Genomic DNA, 19,196 nt, shown 5'->3' on the forward strand with positions numbered 1-19,196 from the left:
ATGGTCCATCCTTTCATCACAGCTCGAAACTTTGTCTCTGTAACTCCTTCCATGGGTGTTTTGTTCCCACTTCTAAGAAGGGGCATATTGTCCACATTTTGGTCTTCATTCTTCTTGAGTTTCATGCGTTTAGGAAATTGTATCTTATATCTTGGGTATCCTAAGTTTTGGGCTAATATCCACTTATTTTCAACATTAGTTCAAAATATTCGATAAAAATAAAAATCTAAAAATAAAAAGAACTTAATTCAGACTGCTATGAATTGACCAGAGCTTCCTGTTGCTGAGGCTATTGTTGAAATCTTGTTGTAAGTGGGAGCACACTAAAGAAAGTATTCATGGTAACTGTTCATGTGTTGCTAGAGAAAAGGGAATTTAAGAAATTAATGTAAGAGGACCTGATATTCCCCCTCTAAGGTATCTATCAAGATTTCCTGTAAAAATGAGATAAGATCTAAATATGGTTTAAGAAACAAAAGAAAAACTACAGAGTTAGTTTTAACTCTGTAGTTACTCTTCTTAGTAAAATCCTGTGCACCTGCTCAGTCACATTGTAGACTGAAGGATCACCATTCCTAATAATCTGTATATAAAACAAACTCCGGTTGTTTGTGCCTGGGTGTTTTGGGAAGGTTTTCTTTAAAGTGAATAATGGGATTTGTGACTGCAATATCCAAGCTTCCAAATGAAAAAGATACATTTTGGAAAATGCCATATCTGGCTCAAAAAAAATTCATTAGGTTTTATACTAGAAAATATAACTATTTGAAAAATTTACCTGACTCAATGCCCAGTGAACAAATATATGCCAAAATAGTGATGCTCAGTATTGTGTGTGTGCATGTATACGTGTGCTTGCAAGAACAAAAGAGCCACTCATGACACAAGACAGATGTTAGAGACATTAGCAAACAGGGGTGGAAAGCATTTTCTTATGCTTTTACAGTCCACATTGTAAAAACGAAAAGAAAAGAAAAGAAAAGAAAAGAAAAAAAAAACAACTTTACAAATACCTGAAAAGGCTATTAAAGTTCTCTTCATTTTTGTAAACCTAAAAGAAAAATCTTTATGAGGACAGGTTTTCCTCATATAGCGCAAGGGAAGCAACATATTGCAATAGATCTAGTGCAGATGCAGATTTGAGAAGCCAGATGTCCCTTATTAAGCCAGACATTTATAAAAACCAGAGTTACGAATGTAAAACTATACAAAATTTCTGTCATCATTTTCTTTTTCTTTTAAAAACATATTTCCTTTCCAAAACAAATGTTTATGTAAATATATATTAGGTTTATTGGTATATTTCAGAGAATTAATAAATACTTATATTTGGCCAGTTCTTTCATTTTTTTCACGTGGTAAATGTTAGCAGATTTGTTCCACATAATTGAAAGCTCATTGGAGATCTTGACCACTGTTCTTAATGCAGGGAAATCTTAGACAGAAAACACCAGGGTGTGTTGAGTACTGAACACACTGGGAATTGCACAGGATTTCATTATTTTAACACTTGAGAATTTTTGTCACTGAATTTGAGAGTGGAACAAGGTAATTTTTTTCTGTTTCTGACATTTAGACTTCATTTTTAAAATTGGATTGTTCACTCTAGAATCCTCTGTGCGTTGGAGGCAGTCTCTCCATCCTCCCTTCCAAGTGTGCGACTCCCATTTCATGTGTCCCATTTACAGAAGTAAAATTAGCATGTTCTTCAGTCACCATTTGGCTCATGACTCAATGTCACTATAAAAACCATCTTAGCAGCTTCATAGGCTCAGCTTCTTCTAGGATACACCGATGTGGAAAGCTTCGATTTAAGATAGGAGGCGTAAGTACATGCGGTTATGAGGTTCCCGAAACTTAACTAAATCTGTAATTTCTGCTAGAGGAAAGTCTGATTTATGTCTGTGAATAGTTGCACTGTGATATTAGAAGAACTAAAAGACATTAAGTATGAAAGTCCCCAAACAACTCATGTTGTCAGAAAGTCCCCTTCCATTTAATGTTTCCTGAGGACAGCCCTGCTCACTTCCTTCACAGTGAGAGGGAGGGGCTTGCTCCAGGGGACAGAGCATGCTTAGTACTTTTTCATAAGTGTTGACCTAATTACATTAAATATTATTTTTGAAATTTAAATTTTAAAATGTAATCTATTATGTGGTAGCTCAATATTTAAAATAAAATATCTTCCCTCCCCCACTCCAGACCTTAATTAATATAACTATATTTGCATAACTGGGTTCAGAAATGTACCATATTCTATGTCTATATGCAATAAATTATCATTAATATCTAGAAAATTCTAAATATAGCAACACAAGTAGGAAACAAAGTCCATTATTACTATATTTTTCAAGGGTTTTCTCTTTATTTTATACAGATAAAATAAATAAATGATAATTGGTCCTCTGCTAAACCTCTGTCAGCTGCTGAAATTTATTTGATGATGCTTTCATTCTTCCTTCCTTCTTTCCTTCCTGTTTCTAGATATGTTAGTTATAAATTTCAGTGACAATTCTACAGAATTTCATAGCAAAAGTTTGTTCTCCATGAGGTGATAATGTATTTTTGTTGTTATTGTTTGTTTGTTTGTTTGTTTTGTAAAAGACATCTCTGGATCTTTGGTAGCTGAAAGAGACCCATGCCTAAATACTTGATTTGGATGAGGGAAGGCATTTTGTATGGGAAAACATGCACTTTGGGGAACCTAAGAATAATAATAAAAATAATAATGGAAAGACATGCATAGAATTCAAAGCAGCTATGTATTTTCTCCATAAATGGAATTACATTTCTTCTGCTTTGCATATGTTTATCTTGTGCTATCTGTATGCTATATTCTTTTATCATAACTTTGTTTATCCAAATAAAGAACTTTTTAAATATTAATTTTCTATTAATAGCTAATAAAATTACTATGGTGAGAACTGTGATGAAATACCTAATGTTTAGTTTACAATTTACTTTAGACGTATAATCTACACATAAATCTAATAAATTGATACAAAAATATTTAACAGGAGAGACTTCTATAGGAATAGTGCTTCTTCATCAGTTCTTATTGTCATAGACTCAATTCAAATCCAATCTGTGTATAACCAGTTGAGGACAATTATGACACGCCCTTAGAATTTTCATATCCCTGTTTGTCCCAGCCCATGCCTATTAGATAAGAGTGAACCAAATGAGAGTTTAAAACTGTCAGTTCTGTTCACAGTGATAGACTTTTCAGCTTCATGTTCAGTTTTTTAAAATTCATATCTTTGTTGGAAATATAGCCAATTCTATGCTTCATTTTGATACTACAGATCTTCTTAAACTCAGCAGCAAGGGTGGGTTAGACAAACCCCACATGTTATGGCAGTCTACAGAGAAAAGGAATAATAGGAAAAAGACAAGGAAATTCTTTTATAAAATAAGACCTGGATTTTAACCCTTGGTCTGCATATGATTTCAGGGTCATTTGAAGTATGAGACATTTTTTTTTTGTATGAGACATTTTTAACTGAAAATGAGATATTGGTTTGTGTCGTATTATTTTCTTTTGCCAGATGATAAATAATAGATAGCAGTTGTTTTCTTTCTTTTAAGTCATGCTTTGAAACACTATTTTAAAAGACACTCACTGAGAATAGAAACTATAAAAGGTGTGTATTTCTCTCACTTCATTTCTCCTTAAGTACTTACAGGTATATTACTGATTCTTTTATTCAGTTCTAAACCTTCAGGTTAATGTAGAAAGTAAACATAATGTTGCTAATCGTGCTCTAGCTAAAGACAATATTCTTGTTACTAGCAGAATTTAATTATAGCAAGGTCAAAACATTATTACTGACTCAGAAACAGCCTCATAAAGATGTAAAAGGAGTGTGTTAGGAATTTATGAACCTATGTTCCAAAAATGTAAGAACCAAAGTGAAGATGGGGTGGAAGGTTGAATCACACAGTCTTCACACTCTGCATAAGTTGAATCATTCAAGTTAGAGTGGGTTCACTTTCATTTGCCATCATCTGGAAGCATGGCCAGTCTGTGGCTGCTGATGAAAGCATCTTTGCCGTATCTATACTTTGATTTAAGACTGACACTATGCAAGTAACTATGTTAGTAATGCATATACAAAACTAATAGCAAACATTTTCTTTTCAAATTAGAGTTTCAGTTAGCAAACAAATGATAGGACTGAATTTTGACATTTTTATGTATATAGCACTTGGTTTTCCTCACATCTGTCACTCCACTACCATCCCCATTCCTCCTACTCCCTCCCTTTCTGCCCCTCTCCAGTGGATTCCTCTTCTGCTTTATCTCATATTCATTCCATAATTGAGAGAGTATATGCAATATTTTTTCATCTTAATAAGTCCTTGACTTGTCATAGCTTGCTATCTGTCTAGAAAGAGAGGTCACCATAATGTTGTCAGTGATTTCTACAGACAAAATTCTGAGTTATAACTTGCAGTTTGAAGATGGGGAAAGTGATAAAAGAGAAGATGAGTTTCGGCTGAATTCTGAAGGCTCAGTCTGTTTCACCAAGCAGATTTATTTGCATTCCTGGTGGGCAACTGATTTAAGCAAATGCACCATCATAGATCTCTGAAAAATACTGTGCTGTATTCTGCAATATACCAGCATGACATGTGTGGTGAAGTAAAATATGAAGAAGCAAAAGCCATTTGCCCTTAAAAGGAATTCTAATTTTTAGAATTTATAGACTGTGTGTGAAGCTTTGGAGGGTTTTCAGAATGGCCTAATATTGTTCTGGAAGCAGCATTTAAAATAGAATGAAAATGTAAGTGATTAAAAGAAACCTATTTATTGAGAAGTAATTAGAAATTGATTTCAAGGGTGAGAGATAAACAAAAATGTGCTAAACATGGTGTATAATGTTATAGCAAGTGGATGATCGTATAGGAGATGGTATAAAAGAAAATCAGTAGCATGTTTCAAAATTAAAAGGGAGGAAGGAAGGAAGGAAGGAAGGAAGGAAGGATAGTGGGAGGGAGGAAGGAAGGATGGAAAGAAAACAATTCACCAGCAAAGAAAGACAACACTGAGAATATAGTTTAGGAGAAGTTTGAGAAAACATTAAGCCAATGTCCTGCATCCTTTTAGGAAAGAAAGATGGAGCCATCAATGAAAACAGACAATATTTGATGTGTAGTCTTGAAAGGACTGGGGGTCTTTCCCATGGATCAGAGCCCAAGGAAGAGTCACCTAGAGGTGAATAAAAGAATTTGTGCAACTCTGCAGACTAATAATAGTCAGACATGTCTAGCTGAGCCAATTGGCACAATTGTGTGACTTTTTCTGGTAACAGCCACCTGGTAATAAGATCAAAGAATGTGTGCTGGGCTGTTTTCTCAGCATGAAGCAAAGGTAGGAAAGTGTTGATCATAATAGCAAGGGGACTTCCTGATGCTTAGATGAAGAGACATGAACTAGTGGGCAGCTGATTTCCATGGTACCACACCTAGTACAAGTACAAAGTGCTGAAGGAAATAAGGACTGGCTCAATGTGAAGGGACTTATTCACCAAGTATGAGATGAAAGGAAAGGTAGAGGTGATGGCCAGAGGGGGGATTTCCAAATACAAGATTTTTGAAATAAAGTAATTTTGAGTAACGGTGATTACCATCTCACTTGAAGCACATTAATTATCACATTATCCAGTGCACTTTACTAATTAATAATTAAGAACAAAATGGTTAAAGCTTTCTCTGCAATTCACTCCATGACTGAATGACAGAGCAACAACCGTACTCCAAATTCTTCATGCTGGTGGAAGAAAATGTGCAGCATAGGCAGCTAATGTAGAGGAAGATTCATTTGACCCGTGGTTTTGTACTTTTCAGTGACCACGTTCTGGTGCTTTGCAGCTGTAGCTAGGCATCATGGTGGTTCCATATGGTGGAAGAGGATATACGCCTCTTGGTAGCCAGAAAGCTAAAAAGAGGAAGAGGAGGACCCTGGGTCCCAAAACCCACTTCAAGGTTATGCTTTAAGGATGTAACTCTCTTCTGTTAGATCTTGCCATGTCCAATAGTAACATGGACTGGGTTTAAATGACTGGGATAGATCGTATACTGGTAATCTGTTATGTGCTGTTTAAACTTACTAAGCCCTCTGGGAATGTGAACAGCTTTCTTATCCCAGACACAGTGTCCTCTAGAATTCCCTAGATCTTTTGCATGGAGCAAGGAAGACAGCAAACAGCTAATGACAAATATGTTGTGTGTATATGTTTTTATAGCTGGCCACTTGGTATTATAAAATCAGAGGGTTCGTCCCTAGGAAAGACTAATTCTCCATCTCCTGGAAGTTATCAGTGGCCTGTAATTCTTCATCTAGAAGTAGAGATAGTGAGAGTTTCGCTTCCCGTGTTGGCGTTTCAGCTGGTGTTGTCATTGTTCAGATTGTGACTAGTCATCCATATTGTTGAGAATACATGAGTGAAGCTTCTCTGTCATATATCAAAGCTATTATCCTACTTCAAGGGGATGCCCGGGTACTTCTGTCATATAGAGAAGATATTATCCTACTTCAGAGGGGATGCCTTGGTACTCTGTCATATATAGAAGACATTATCCTACTGCAGAGGGGATCCCTGGTACTCTGTCATATATAGAAAATATTATCCTACTGCAGAGGGATGCCCTGGAACTCTGTCATATATAGAAGATATTATCCTACTTCAGAGGGGATGCCCTGGTACTCTGGCTCTTCTAAGCTTTGTGTCTCCTCTTCCAATGTGTCCCCTGAGTGTAGATGTGGGTATTGTGCTATAGATCTGTCAGTTGGAGCAGGACACCCCACAGGCAATTCTCTGCATTTAAACAGACATTCTGCAATAGTCTCCATGTTCTGTCAAAGGAAATCTTTGATTATGTGTGAAAATTATATATATTAAGGAATGGTGAATAGACTCAGAGGCTACATTTATATGTAAATATAACAATACATGTATATTATTATATATGTAAATATAATAAATAATAATAATAATAGAAAAATTATGACGTTGAGAATGAACAAGTTGGATATGGAAAGAGTTAGAAGGGAATAGAAATGATATAAATAGAATACATTTATTGAAATTAAGAATGAATTTAATTTAATTTAAAAGGTCTCCATAATGACAGCTAGAAGATAAGCCATCTCAATAGAGGTTACTATTATCTAATAGTATAAAAATTTCCATATGGGAACTGGAAGGAAGAGCTATCCAATAAGAGATTGCTCTCCTCTGCCTGGTAGTCCCCCAATCTGCAACTCCAGCATGACTGGTTCAGCACAGTTTCCCTAGTTGTTCCTGCTACATGTTGGAAGCACCTCACTTCATGTCACTCTGCTTACTCTTCCAACTAAACTACTCCAACAGTTTCAGATGGATATTGACAGGGCCCAGTTTTATGATGGGCTGTTATCCATGTGTTTTGTTTTGGTTTTTCCTTCTACCTTCTATTTGTTCCTTCTTCTCTATTTTGCTTGCTACATACTTAATAAACTCACTCATTTGAAACCCAGTACTTCTGTCTTAGATAATTTTCCATGTAGACTTATCCAACACATGGGCCTCTAGGGGACATTCATTACCTTAACTGTATCATTCTTCAAGTTTATGAGTTTATATATCAGGGGTTGTGTTGGACAAGTTCCCTTTCATTTATTCTGCTCAGTCAAAATTGTACTTCAAGGAGTATGTCACTCTTCTCAAGCCATTACTTGTCTCCAGAGCACAAGACTCATCGTCCTGAACCACAGCAGTACTGACAAGAAGTGTTTTGAATTTCTGGTGTAGGGTGATGTTAGAACACAAAGTCTATCTGAGTCGATGTCTCAGATAGTCTTAGCCTTTCTGTAGTTAGTGCACTTGCTGAATGCCTACCTGTGGACTGGATCACTTCACTTAACCCCTTACTTATTTCCAATTCAGCTCTATAGCAGAATTTTAAAATATAATTTTAAAGTAAAATTCTCTAAGGAGAATTTTAAAATATAAGTCATGTGTAAAGTTGTGGCATTTGGGCTAAATCTGGTCCTATGCCCTTTTCATGAAGTTCTTATTACATTTGTTAAATCTATTGCTTGTGACTCTTTTAGACTCTAAGTCAACACTGACTAGTTGGAGTAGAGATTAAAGTACTGGAAACTGAGTCCTGAGCACAAACAGGATCCTGCCTTCCTTTGTTAAAGTTCTTACTTTTACTTTTCTTGGTCCTGGTGGTGAAAAGCAGGACACTGTGCACAGGAAATACTTGTTCTAACACAGGGCTATAACTCTAGCCCATTAGAATTTTGATTTTTTTTAAATAATTGCTACATTGTTTTTTAATTATAACTACATCCTTTTCCTCAGATTTCTTCCCTCCTACTCCACCCATACATCATCTAGCTTTCTCTCTCTCTCTCTCTCCCTCCGTCTCCCTCCCTCCCTCTCTCCCTCTCTCTCTCTCTCTCTCTCTCTCTCTCTCTCTGTCTGTCTCATGTTTACTTTTACACTCTCAGATAAATATAATTCTTGACTCTTATTGTAGAAATTTCCTTTTGCAACAAATGCATGCCATTACAGAAAAGCAAAAGCAATGAAAATGCAAAGATGCTCTGGAACCCAATCCCAACTGATACAAACACAACCCAATCCCCAGTCCCAACTGATACAAACACAACCCAATCCCCAGTCCCAACGGATACAAACACAGCCCAATCCCCAATTCCAACTGATACAAACACAGGCCAATCCCCAATACCAACAGATACAAACATAATTCATGGCCTATTTTCATTAATTGTTGCATATATACACCCTGCTCAGACTGTATAATGTTACCTGAATTATCTTATTTTAGGAAGAGTCACTTGCTATTGAATAGCCTGTTAAGAGGAGCTCCCTGGAGAAGACTATTTCTCCTGCTCTTGACACTCCCCAGTTGCCAATACTTCTTTGTCCAGGCTTGAGGCCCCATGAACTATCCCCTTTCTATGTTACCTTAATTGGTCTCCTTATTGTTCAGGTCTTGTTTAGGCATTTAGGTGGTTTGAATAAGAACAGCTCCTTAGGTTCATGTATTTAAATGCTTAATCACCAGTGAATGGAACCACTTGAAATTATTAGAAATCAGGAAATATGACCTTGTTGGAGGAAGTGTGTCTCTGGAAGTGGGCTTTGAGTTTTCACAAGGCAATACCAAGCTCAGTGTCTCTTCCCTCTAACTATAGATCAGCATGTAGATTTCTCAGCTACTTCTCTAGCACCATATCTGACAGCATGCCACCGTGTTCCCCATTGTGATGATACTGGGATCACCTCACAAACTGTAAGCAAGCCTTAAATGAAACGTTTTCTTTACAAGAATGGCTTTGGTCATGGTATCTCTTCATGGCAATAAAACAGTGACTAAAAAATGAAGCCATGTTGATGAGACTTCATCAAAATACATTTTTTCTGGCATTTCTAGTAGACTAATCTCACACCAAACTTGATATTCCTTTGGCTCTTAGAACCGACTCCCAGTCTCTTTGGCAGTGATCCTTGAGCCTTAAGTTTAGGAATTGGGTTGTGTTTGTATCTGTTGGGACTGGGGATTGGGTTGTGTTTGTATCAGTTGGGATTGGGTTCCAGAGCATCTTTGCATTTTCATTGCTTTTGCTTTTCTGTAATGGCATGCATTTGTTGCAAAAGAAAATTTCTATAATAAGAGTCAAGAATTATATTTATCTGAGAGTGTAAAAGTAAACATTTAGAATGTACTTTAAGAATAATGCTGGTTTAGTAAAGGAGCAGTTAGAGAGGTGTTGTTTGCTGCTAGGGTATGTGCTCCACTATTGCACCCCTAGGGTATTTCTGCCATAGTGGTCACTCTTATGGTTTGACAGAAATGTTTCAGAAAAGAATCAAAAGATTATTTCTAAACAATTGTTTCTTGTTCATTTTTTAAGCCATTCATTAATCTTTCTGTGTTCAATATTCGCTGTTGACCACCATTGCATTCACCTATTAACATTTCTTTCTTTTGTAGTCCCTGCTATGTGGATATTTGTTAGCAATGACTGATGTGGAAACTACGTATGCAGATTTCATTGCTTCAGGAAGAACAGGTAGAAGAAATGCAATACATGATATCCTGGTTTCCTCTGCAAGTGGCAACAGCAATGAATTAGCCTTAAAACTAGCAGGCCTTGATATCAACAAGACAGGTGAGTCAGTCAATGTATACTTTTCTAGGAACATGGAACAATTTGGCATTTTCCTACCTGATATTAGGACCCAAAAACAAAAAACAAACAACAAGAAGAAACAAACAAAAAAATGAAAACAATAACAACCAAAAATGCTTCCTTTGAAATGAGATGACAGTTAAAAACAGTTCAGGCCAAATGAAATCTGATTAGTTCCCCAATCCCTCCTTTTTCAGTAACTTCTCACTTGAAAACTAAAACCCTGATTAAAAAAACAATCAGTATCTACAAAAATTTTGAAATTACTTATGGAAAAACCTTAACAGAGTTAGAGTTAGGACTCCTACCATGAATAACACCAGCTGTGCCCTCCATTTCATACTTACTTACAAAGATTCACAATTAAGTCAGGCAGACCTCAAAGAATCATTTCAAAAGAGGCACCCTAGAACCATTTTTATTGAGACCCAAAATCAAAAAGTTTGTTATAGAAGTGCTTCTTAGATAAAGTGTTTTTAAGTTTTCATGATTGGATGATTTTGTTTAAAAAAAAATGTGTTTAATCACCTGGAATTACTAGTGAAAAAGAAAAATTATCCTAATACATTAAAATATTTTATAGTATTAAATTTTAGTATTAAAAAAAGTTATTTAGTAGTTACTCCATACATAGCTTTTTCAAATTTATTAAGAAGACTAACACAGAATAATCATTAAATATAAAAAAAGAATTAATAATCAAGGGAGCAAAGTGTAATACACATAAGAACTGATTATTTCTGACTCTATTTGGAAAACTCAATATGGCTTCGCTCTATGAGTATATTGAGAAAGACTTGAGATATTTGGGAAATGTGTAAGGTTATATATGTGATTTTTAAAAGGCAGGGTTGTCTTCAACTATTAAAGGTCAATAGTAGTAGACACCATTTCAAGTTTAGATTAATGAAAAATGTTGACAGCATGCCTTTGTGCTGCATGGACCTGCATATCCTAGGGCTCATTGTTTCTCCACCATTATTGTATATACTTACTTCTTAATGCACTTTGGAGAAAGACTAAAGGTGCTATTTCATTTTACTCCCATGAAATAAGAAAATACATTTTTTCTTATGGTATAGAAATTTTGCTCATTTCTTTTAATAGATTTATATTTTAATCCTTACATAAATATTCAATTTTAAGTGACTGCATCAATTTCAAAAAGTCTTAAAATTGGGAATTTTGAGCCATAGAGTAGTTTCTTCTGTTTTGCCTGTTAATGAGAACTTTTAATTTTAAGACATTTTTAATACAAGAGACCATAACTAGATTACCATAAGTAATTTGAGGAATACTGACATTTATGTTCATATATATATATATATATATATATATGTAAAATATAAATCTGCATTAAATTCATTTTAATTATATAATTTGAAAAAAAATTCAAGTAAATTGCTGGTTATAATGTATCTTGTTTTCTAAAGAACTCTGCATTCTAATTACAATTATCTAAGCCCTTGCAATTTTTTTTAGTTTCTCTCCCACCCATAAAGTCTAGAACTGGGAAAACTGTAAACATCAGTGACTTTACTATTCTCTATGCACAGAACAGATAATAGTAATATGAACGTCTAAACTATGATATGACATATATAAAGGCAAACTTAATACACTTGTCTCTATTTTCTTATAATACATATTCATCCACATCACTCGCCTTTGTTAGTTCACACGCATCATTTACCCACATCTCTGTTTGCAGTGTAATGCTTAATCCTAAACACTGTCCTCAAGCACCAGGAAGATCCGATCCTCGTGAACGTTGGGTTTCTCGTTTTGTGTTTCTACAGTCAGTCCCTTTCATCCTTCAGTGTTCTTTTGTCCCTCATCTGCCCAGACATGACCCTTCATTTGGTTTTCAAAAGTGTCTCCCATACATTCTTTTCTTGTCAATACACCCCACATCCAGGTCTTCTGCACATCTTGAAGGCTTCTCCAGGACTCTAGTAATAAAAGCTAGTGTATGAAAAATTGTAAGCATTGCCTAGTTATGTTTTGGTAAAACTCTAGGTATAAAGATTAATTTCCTAAAATACTTAGAATCACTGGAGTATAATGAGATGTTTAATGTGTAAATTTTAAGAATAGAGGATAAAAGGCAACCAAAACAACTTCATGAGTAAATACACTCGCTGCACAAACCTGATGACTATAGTTTTATGCCAGACCCCACAGTAAAGGGAAAATTCACTGCTGAAAGTTGTCCTCTGTTGAAACACTGTGGCAACTGTGTACCAGGAGACAGACAGACACTCAGATGTAGGTATGTATGTGCATTCATGCACACACACACACACACTAAATTCATTCATTCATTTTAAAATGATGAAGGACAGAGCCAAGTATGATGATGTACATTTCTAATCATAGCTTTTAAGAGGTGAAGTCAAAAGATAAGAAATTAGAGGTCCCTGGAAATCAGTCTGGCTGTTCCTCAGAAAATTGGACATAGTACTACCAGAAGATCCAGCAATAACTCTCCTGGGCATATACCCAGAAAATGCTCCAACTGGTAATAAGGACACATGCTCCACTATGTTCATAGGAGCCTTATTTTTAATAGCCAGAAGATGGACAGAACCCAGATGTCCCTCAACAGGGGAATGGATACAGAAAATGTGGTAATGTAGTACTACTCAGCAATTAAAAACAATGAATTTATGAAATTCTTAGACAAATGGATGCATCTGAAGGATATCATCCTGAGTGAGGTCACTCAATTACAAAAGAACACACATGATGCACACTCACTGGTAAGTGGATAGTAGCCCAGAAACTTAGACTACCCAAGATGCAATTTACAAAACACATGAAACTCAAGAAGAATGAAGACCAAAATGTGGATACTTTGTTCCTTCTTAGAATGGGGAACAAAATACCCATGGAAAGAGTTACAGAGACAAAGTTCAGAGCTGAGACAGTAGAAAGGACAATCCAGAAACTGCCCCTCCTGGAGATCCACCCCATAGACAACCACCAAACCCAGACAATAATGCATATGCCAGCAAGATTTTGCTGACAGGACCCTGATATAGCTCTCTCTTGTGAGGCTATGCCAGTGCCTGGCAAATACAGAAGTGGATGCTCACAGTCATCTACTGGATAGAACACAGGTCCCCTATAGAAGGAGCTAGAGAAAGTAACCAAGGAGCTAAAAGGATCAGCAACCCTATAGAAGGATCAACAATATGAACTAACCAGTACCCCACAGAACTGTGTCTCTAGTTGCATATATAACAGAGGATGGCCTAGTTGGCCATCAGTGGGAGAAGAGGTCCTTGGTCTTGCAAAGATCATATACCCAATACAGGGAAATGCTAGGGCCAGGAAGTGGGTGGGTTGCAGAGAAGGGCAGGGGAGGGTATAGGGGACTTTAGGCATAACATTTGAAATGTAAATGAAGAAAATATCTAATAAAAAAAGAAGTGGAAAAAAAAAAGAAATTAGAGGTCCACCTGGACTACACAGTAAAATCTGTTTCAAGAAGAAAAAAAAATGTATATATATATATAATCTTTTTTTAGTATTATATATAAGTGAGGGCAGTGTGACCAGTCTACCTACCTTTATTTATATCATTTACTTATGATAAACTTTCAAAAAATATGGACAGAATTTATGTTGTTATAACACTACAAAATATTTTGTCTGTCAAGTCATATTGGTTGTAGTAGCCAAATGACAAATTCGAACACGTGAAGGACTGACCAAAGTTTCCACATGTATTAACTGCCCCAAGATAGAGTGAAAATATTGTTGAGTTTTAGTATTTGTGAAGGCACTGACTGAGATTGCAATGAGCATAATGAATGAGGGACATTTGACTGACACTGCACATATCAGAGACCAGCAAACTGTTGGACAAGAGACTGACCAAATATAAAAAAAAATCCATGTATCTTCTGTTGTTAATATGAATTATGAATTAATAGAATTTTTTGGAAATCAGGTGTATTATCCTAAAGTTCTATAAATAATGGAAAAAGGAAATTTTAAATGTTTCTTCACATTAGAGTCAGGACACAATGCCAACTCGGTTTCTGTAGATTGTAAAACCACATTTAAGAGTGATGAGTGTGGCCATGAGATTTCCTTCACCAGAAGCATAGTTCACCATTAACAACTCTAGACATTTCACAGGTCATTTGTTTTTGACTTTCATTCTGATGTCTCATAAAGTGCGGGCTCTGAACATATATACAATTTTGTTTATTGTACACTTCTAAGAAAACACACTTCTCTATAACCATTTCAGACTTCGAAGTCTCCAGCTTTCTGAGAGACAGTAACCATGAGCTTTACTCTCACTTCTCATTGTCTCTTATAGAAGGTGAAGATGATGGACAGAGAAGCTCCACCGAACAAAGTGGAGAAGCCCAGGGAGAAGCAGCCAAGTCTGAAAGCTAACACTCCATTCTGATGGTCATCAACATCTGACAATGTGGCAAATATCCTGGAGATGCTCGGATGGATTTGCAGCCATGGGTGAAACGGAGGGGAAGAAAATGGCTGCGCTGCACAGCAAGACACTGTTGGTTGCCATGTCACAAGTGGGGATAGAGCCTGTGTCTGCACACAGCCTTTTCCCCACCTCTGTCATTAGCAATGGTTGAAATCACCTGGGCTGTGCTTGGAAATCCTTTGTGTATGGGTCCTTTCACTTGACCGTATAATGAAATGCTTGTAGAGAGTAGCACTGACCTAGCTGATGATTCCTGTAGCATCTGGCCCCTCATGATGTCAGAGGATTTAATTGTGTCTAATTGAAAAGAGTTGGTTGAACCCCAGAGTTTCAGTATCTCTGGCTGGAGTATTGACTCACAAAAAGAACCATCCAGAGAGCACAGTTAGCATTATGTCCCTGTGTGTGAGTGCTGTGTTATTTACACCGTTTTGTATCTTACAGTATACCTGCTCTGCACTGCCCTTTGATTGCTTACATAAAACAAAATGATGTACATGACTGTGAATTTTTATACCACTCATTTTTTAAAGGGCTGCCTTTTTAATTTCCCATAGTGTTGTGGCGTGAACAGGGCAGAACCTACTTTTGTAAAACACAACTTTCCTCTTGATAACTCCTGAGGGTTACATCCAAAAAACTCACTGAGCCCACTTTGCTTTATTATACAGGCATGTGGAAATATCCATTAATGTGAATATTGCCTGAGTTCAGTCTTAGTACCTACACAGACCAGCGTTCTGTCTTTCAATATTGATTTTATTTCCAAATAAATACTTTCAACTAATACTTTAATTTTTCATTATAAGAATTTTTTAAGAATCAACAAAATAAACAAAGAATGCCAGATAATGCAAAGAGCTAGAAATGTTGTGCTGTGTGGATGACTTTTCTCACACTGCTGGGTGCCACTGTTTCACTCAGGACGACAGCTTGTGAAGGAAGTGTTTTCCTCAAAGCCTGTGGGCACCCATCTCAAAAGTAAAGCCCTTGTGCTGTGGCCCCTCTCAGCCCTTTCATACCCAAATGTTGTTATGCACTTTTTAATGTTTGTAAAATTTTACTAATAATTTGTGTGAATTGCATTCAGATATAAAAATTATCACCCAACCACACTTTTACTGATGCTGTTGATGGTCTATGCTGTGTTTTGACATCACGATTCTTGTATGGGGAATTTCTGTGGCCTGTATAACCCTCTCTGGTCAGTATTATGAAACCAACTATCTTTGATAATAAATAAGGATCCAGTTAGATGCCCAAGGTTCATCTGGTGCATCATAGGAGGCAAATAACAGATGAAAGAAGACCTTCCCAACAGAAGAGCCTCTAAGTGTCCTGGAGTACTAGCGTAGCTTCAGTTCCAGGTTAAGTAGGGAGAGGTGTTTCAACAGGCAGACCTGGGTATGGTAGGAACTTGGCCTGAGTCTGTAGTTACAGACAAGGTAGACAAGGAAGTCTGCCTATATCTTCCTATAGAGTGCTTTCATTACTGACTGGAAAAATATGAATTTCATTTAGTCCCCAACTGGATGTTTTCCAGAAAAACAAGCACTGTTAAGTATGTCTTTCTGGATATAGAACAGTAAATACATTCAATATGAGAGGCCTTGCTTTGATCTAACTCATTGGAGGCTAGCTAAAATTGAAACAAATCTACCTATTGATAGACTCAAAGTTGTGAACCTACGGCCTATTTGAGACAATCTCTGATAATCTATTTACAACATCCAACAGTTTCAATGTCCTTGTTTAACTATGCTGATAGCTTTCTTGTGAATAGGAGGATCATTCTTAAAGTTGTGTAATTCCAAACTGGATTCACATGCATTTTGTAAAGTGTTGAACCAGTGCTAAGTCTGTGTGGAAGGGTTATACCCCTGTGTCATATACTATTACTAATGCATGCAGTGTCATGCTTGTCTTTAAATATATAAGTAGTGCTAAATGCAGAAGTCATATGGAGGTTCTGATTTCGTTTGATTTCTTACTGCTACTTGGTGTCCTGTATTCAATCCTAGAGGGATTCTGTGGCTGGTAAGGGAAAAGAGATAAACATTCTGAATTTGTCACATTGCATAAATTTTAATTGGCAAAAGTACATAGAATCTCCTGGTTTTCATTTAATACTTATCATTTGCAAGTAAATAATACTACATAGGGAATGAATCTGTAAATGCAGATGGAAGTGTGGGCAGCCCAAGTAAAGGGGTGTTAGTTAACTACCCCAGCTAAGCCACTTCAGAACCAAATGCACCATTCAGTTTCATCTTATTCCCCTTTCACAAATTACAACGTGAACATGAATAAGGACTAATTTTTGCAAAATTAAAAAGCTAATTTGAGCCCATGTTTATCAACAGAATTTTGAATCCATATTTCATAAAATTTAAGCTAATTACACAGTGTGTTTCTCTGTATGAAAAACTATAGATAATACACTCATTCAGCTTGCATTTTACAGAGAAAGAGTTTAAGTTTCTAAATAGACGAGCCTTTCTTGGGTTTGTACACGTCTTTGGGGCAAAGACACGTGGTTAAGCCTACCTTTGTGGGGTTTTGTTTTGTTTTGTTTTAATACTCATTTATAGCGTATTTTGAATTTATTTATGACATGTAAACTGTAAATTTACATGCTATGTTCATGCTATGTATGTGAACAAATATTCTTGCTTTTTATTTAATAACCTAGAAACAAAATTTTCCATTTTAACACATTAACAATGAATGAAGCTGTAGAATTTGTTGAGCTTAACTTTTTTAAACTAAGAATATTTTATGTTAATACATATTCATCCTGAATTCACAGAAATGCTTTCTGCTCTATAACAGAAAATCATGACCTTTATTTTTCAGGAAATAGTAACATAGTAGCTCACTGTTCACACCTTACCACTGAGTCTTCCTTAGACGTGACATCAAGGATCCAATGACATTTTTATCTCTTCTCAGAGGAATAAGAAAAAATGTAACTGTTGGGCAGCAAGCTTCTAAATGAATTCTGCAGTAGTAAGGAAAAAAAATGTATAGTCATTAAATTAAACGAAGAAAGGATCCATAATTTATGATGTCTTAGAAGCCTGGAAATGTTCTTTCACTGACTTGTGGCAGCCTGGGAAGTCATCTTTGAGCTTCTATGACTTTTGTATTTAGCAATGTTGCATGCTCACATAACTGATATTAAAAGCAGCACTTGTTTTCTGAAATGCAGTCTCTCAAGAGTAATTATTTACTGCATACTATATATTGATGCTGAAGAAAGGATTGTAAAATAGGGTGTGAAAGGCAAACTCAATGTCTGAGCTATCTTGGGGTGCTTATCCCCAAGTCTCTGGCTTTACTTTCCTGCCCTCTACCCTAGATGCTTCTGATCCATTTGACTCTAGGAGTCCAGCTCCTCACTGTAGCCTTCTACCATAACCATGCACACTCAGAGCTGTAATGTCAGCTTCAACCTATGCTTCTGATTTGGTTAAGAGAGAAAGTATTCAAACATGCTAAAGTTTTAAAAACATTCCTCAGTAGCAAAAACAGAGAGAGAGAAAGGGAGAGGGGAAGGAGGAGGGAGAGGGAGAGAGGGGGGAGAGAGGGAGAGGGGAAGGGGAAGAGAGGGAGAGGGGAAGGGGAAGAGGGAGGGAGAGAGAGAGAGAGAGAGAGAGCAGTCATGGTCAACAGAGAGAGAGTGAGAAATGTGGAATGTGCAAAGTAGATTTTTGAGGAGAAATTTTACTGAAAAGAAAACAAAACAAGGTCTATATGCTAGAATTATTACTTAAGATGAAGATTTCATTGAAGAAAGTTAGTTGTTTCTATTTCAAGATGACAAAAGATCTACAGTAATGTTCACTGGTAGGAAAGTGGAGGTAGATCACAGTGGATACTTGTTAAGTATGGGAAGAGGAACTGGGACAAGTGGAAAAGTAGAACATAAGACCCTAGTAGGAAAGCCTAGAAGACCAAAAGCAGTTAAACATGGCAGAGTGAGACATGTCTGATATGAACTCTCTAGTAGACGTGTCAGAGGGGAAAGCACAGAAGTCAGGGCACATACCAACAGAGCAAATCTGGGCCACAGAAAAGCCCATACCCAGCCTTCAGCAACCAAGAAAGAAGTCTATTTGTGGGTGTTAATTTTTTTTTTCAGGTATACTAAATGTTAGACAGAAATTATCTTAAGACTTATTCTGAAGATAAGAATTCACAGTTGAAAAAGCCAAAGAAATTTTGAAAGGAAATAGAGCACCAGCTGAGCTTTTCTTCCTTCCTTCCTTCCTTCCTTCCTTCCTTCCTTCCTTCCTTCCTTCCTTCCTCCCTCCCTCCCTCCCTCCCTCTCTTCCTTCCTTCCTTCCTGTCTGTCTGTCTGTCTTGCTTGCTTCCTTCCTTCCTTTCCTTCCCTTCCTTTCTTCTGTTCTTTATTTATTTGTTTATTTATTTATTTATTCCCTTCCTTCCTTCCTTCCTTCCTTTCTTCCTTTCTTTCATTGAGGTATTTGTTTACTTTATATCCTGATT

General features: G+C 36.4%; 1 protein-coding gene across 5 annotated transcripts in view; it reads left to right on the plus strand.

Moving 5' to 3' along the window:
* Positions 1-17,890, plus strand: part of Pkia (cAMP-dependent protein kinase inhibitor alpha) — a 64,958-nt gene extending 47,068 nt beyond the window's left edge. For 4 of the 5 annotated variants that reach the window (XM_021158872.1, XM_029475492.1, XM_029475495.1 and 1 more), the window contains 2 exons: positions 10,015-10,192; positions 14,550-17,890. In XM_021158872.1, coding sequence (XP_021014531.1) covers positions 10,042-10,192; positions 14,550-14,629 — 231 coding nt within the window. In that variant the 5' untranslated portion in view covers positions 10,015-10,041 and the 3' untranslated portion in view covers positions 14,630-17,890. Of the gene's footprint in view, positions 1-1,736; positions 1,826-10,014; positions 10,193-14,549 lie in introns of those variants that run through there. The other variant, XM_029475493.1, reaches the window with a different exon arrangement.
* The last annotated feature ends 1,306 nt before the right edge of the window (positions 17,891-19,196 follow it).

The sequence above is a fragment of the Mus caroli genome, chromosome 3 (genome assembly GCF_900094665.2).
Source record: "Mus caroli chromosome 3, CAROLI_EIJ_v1.1, whole genome shotgun sequence".
Lineage (NCBI taxonomy): Eukaryota > Metazoa > Chordata > Mammalia > Rodentia > Muridae > Mus > Mus caroli.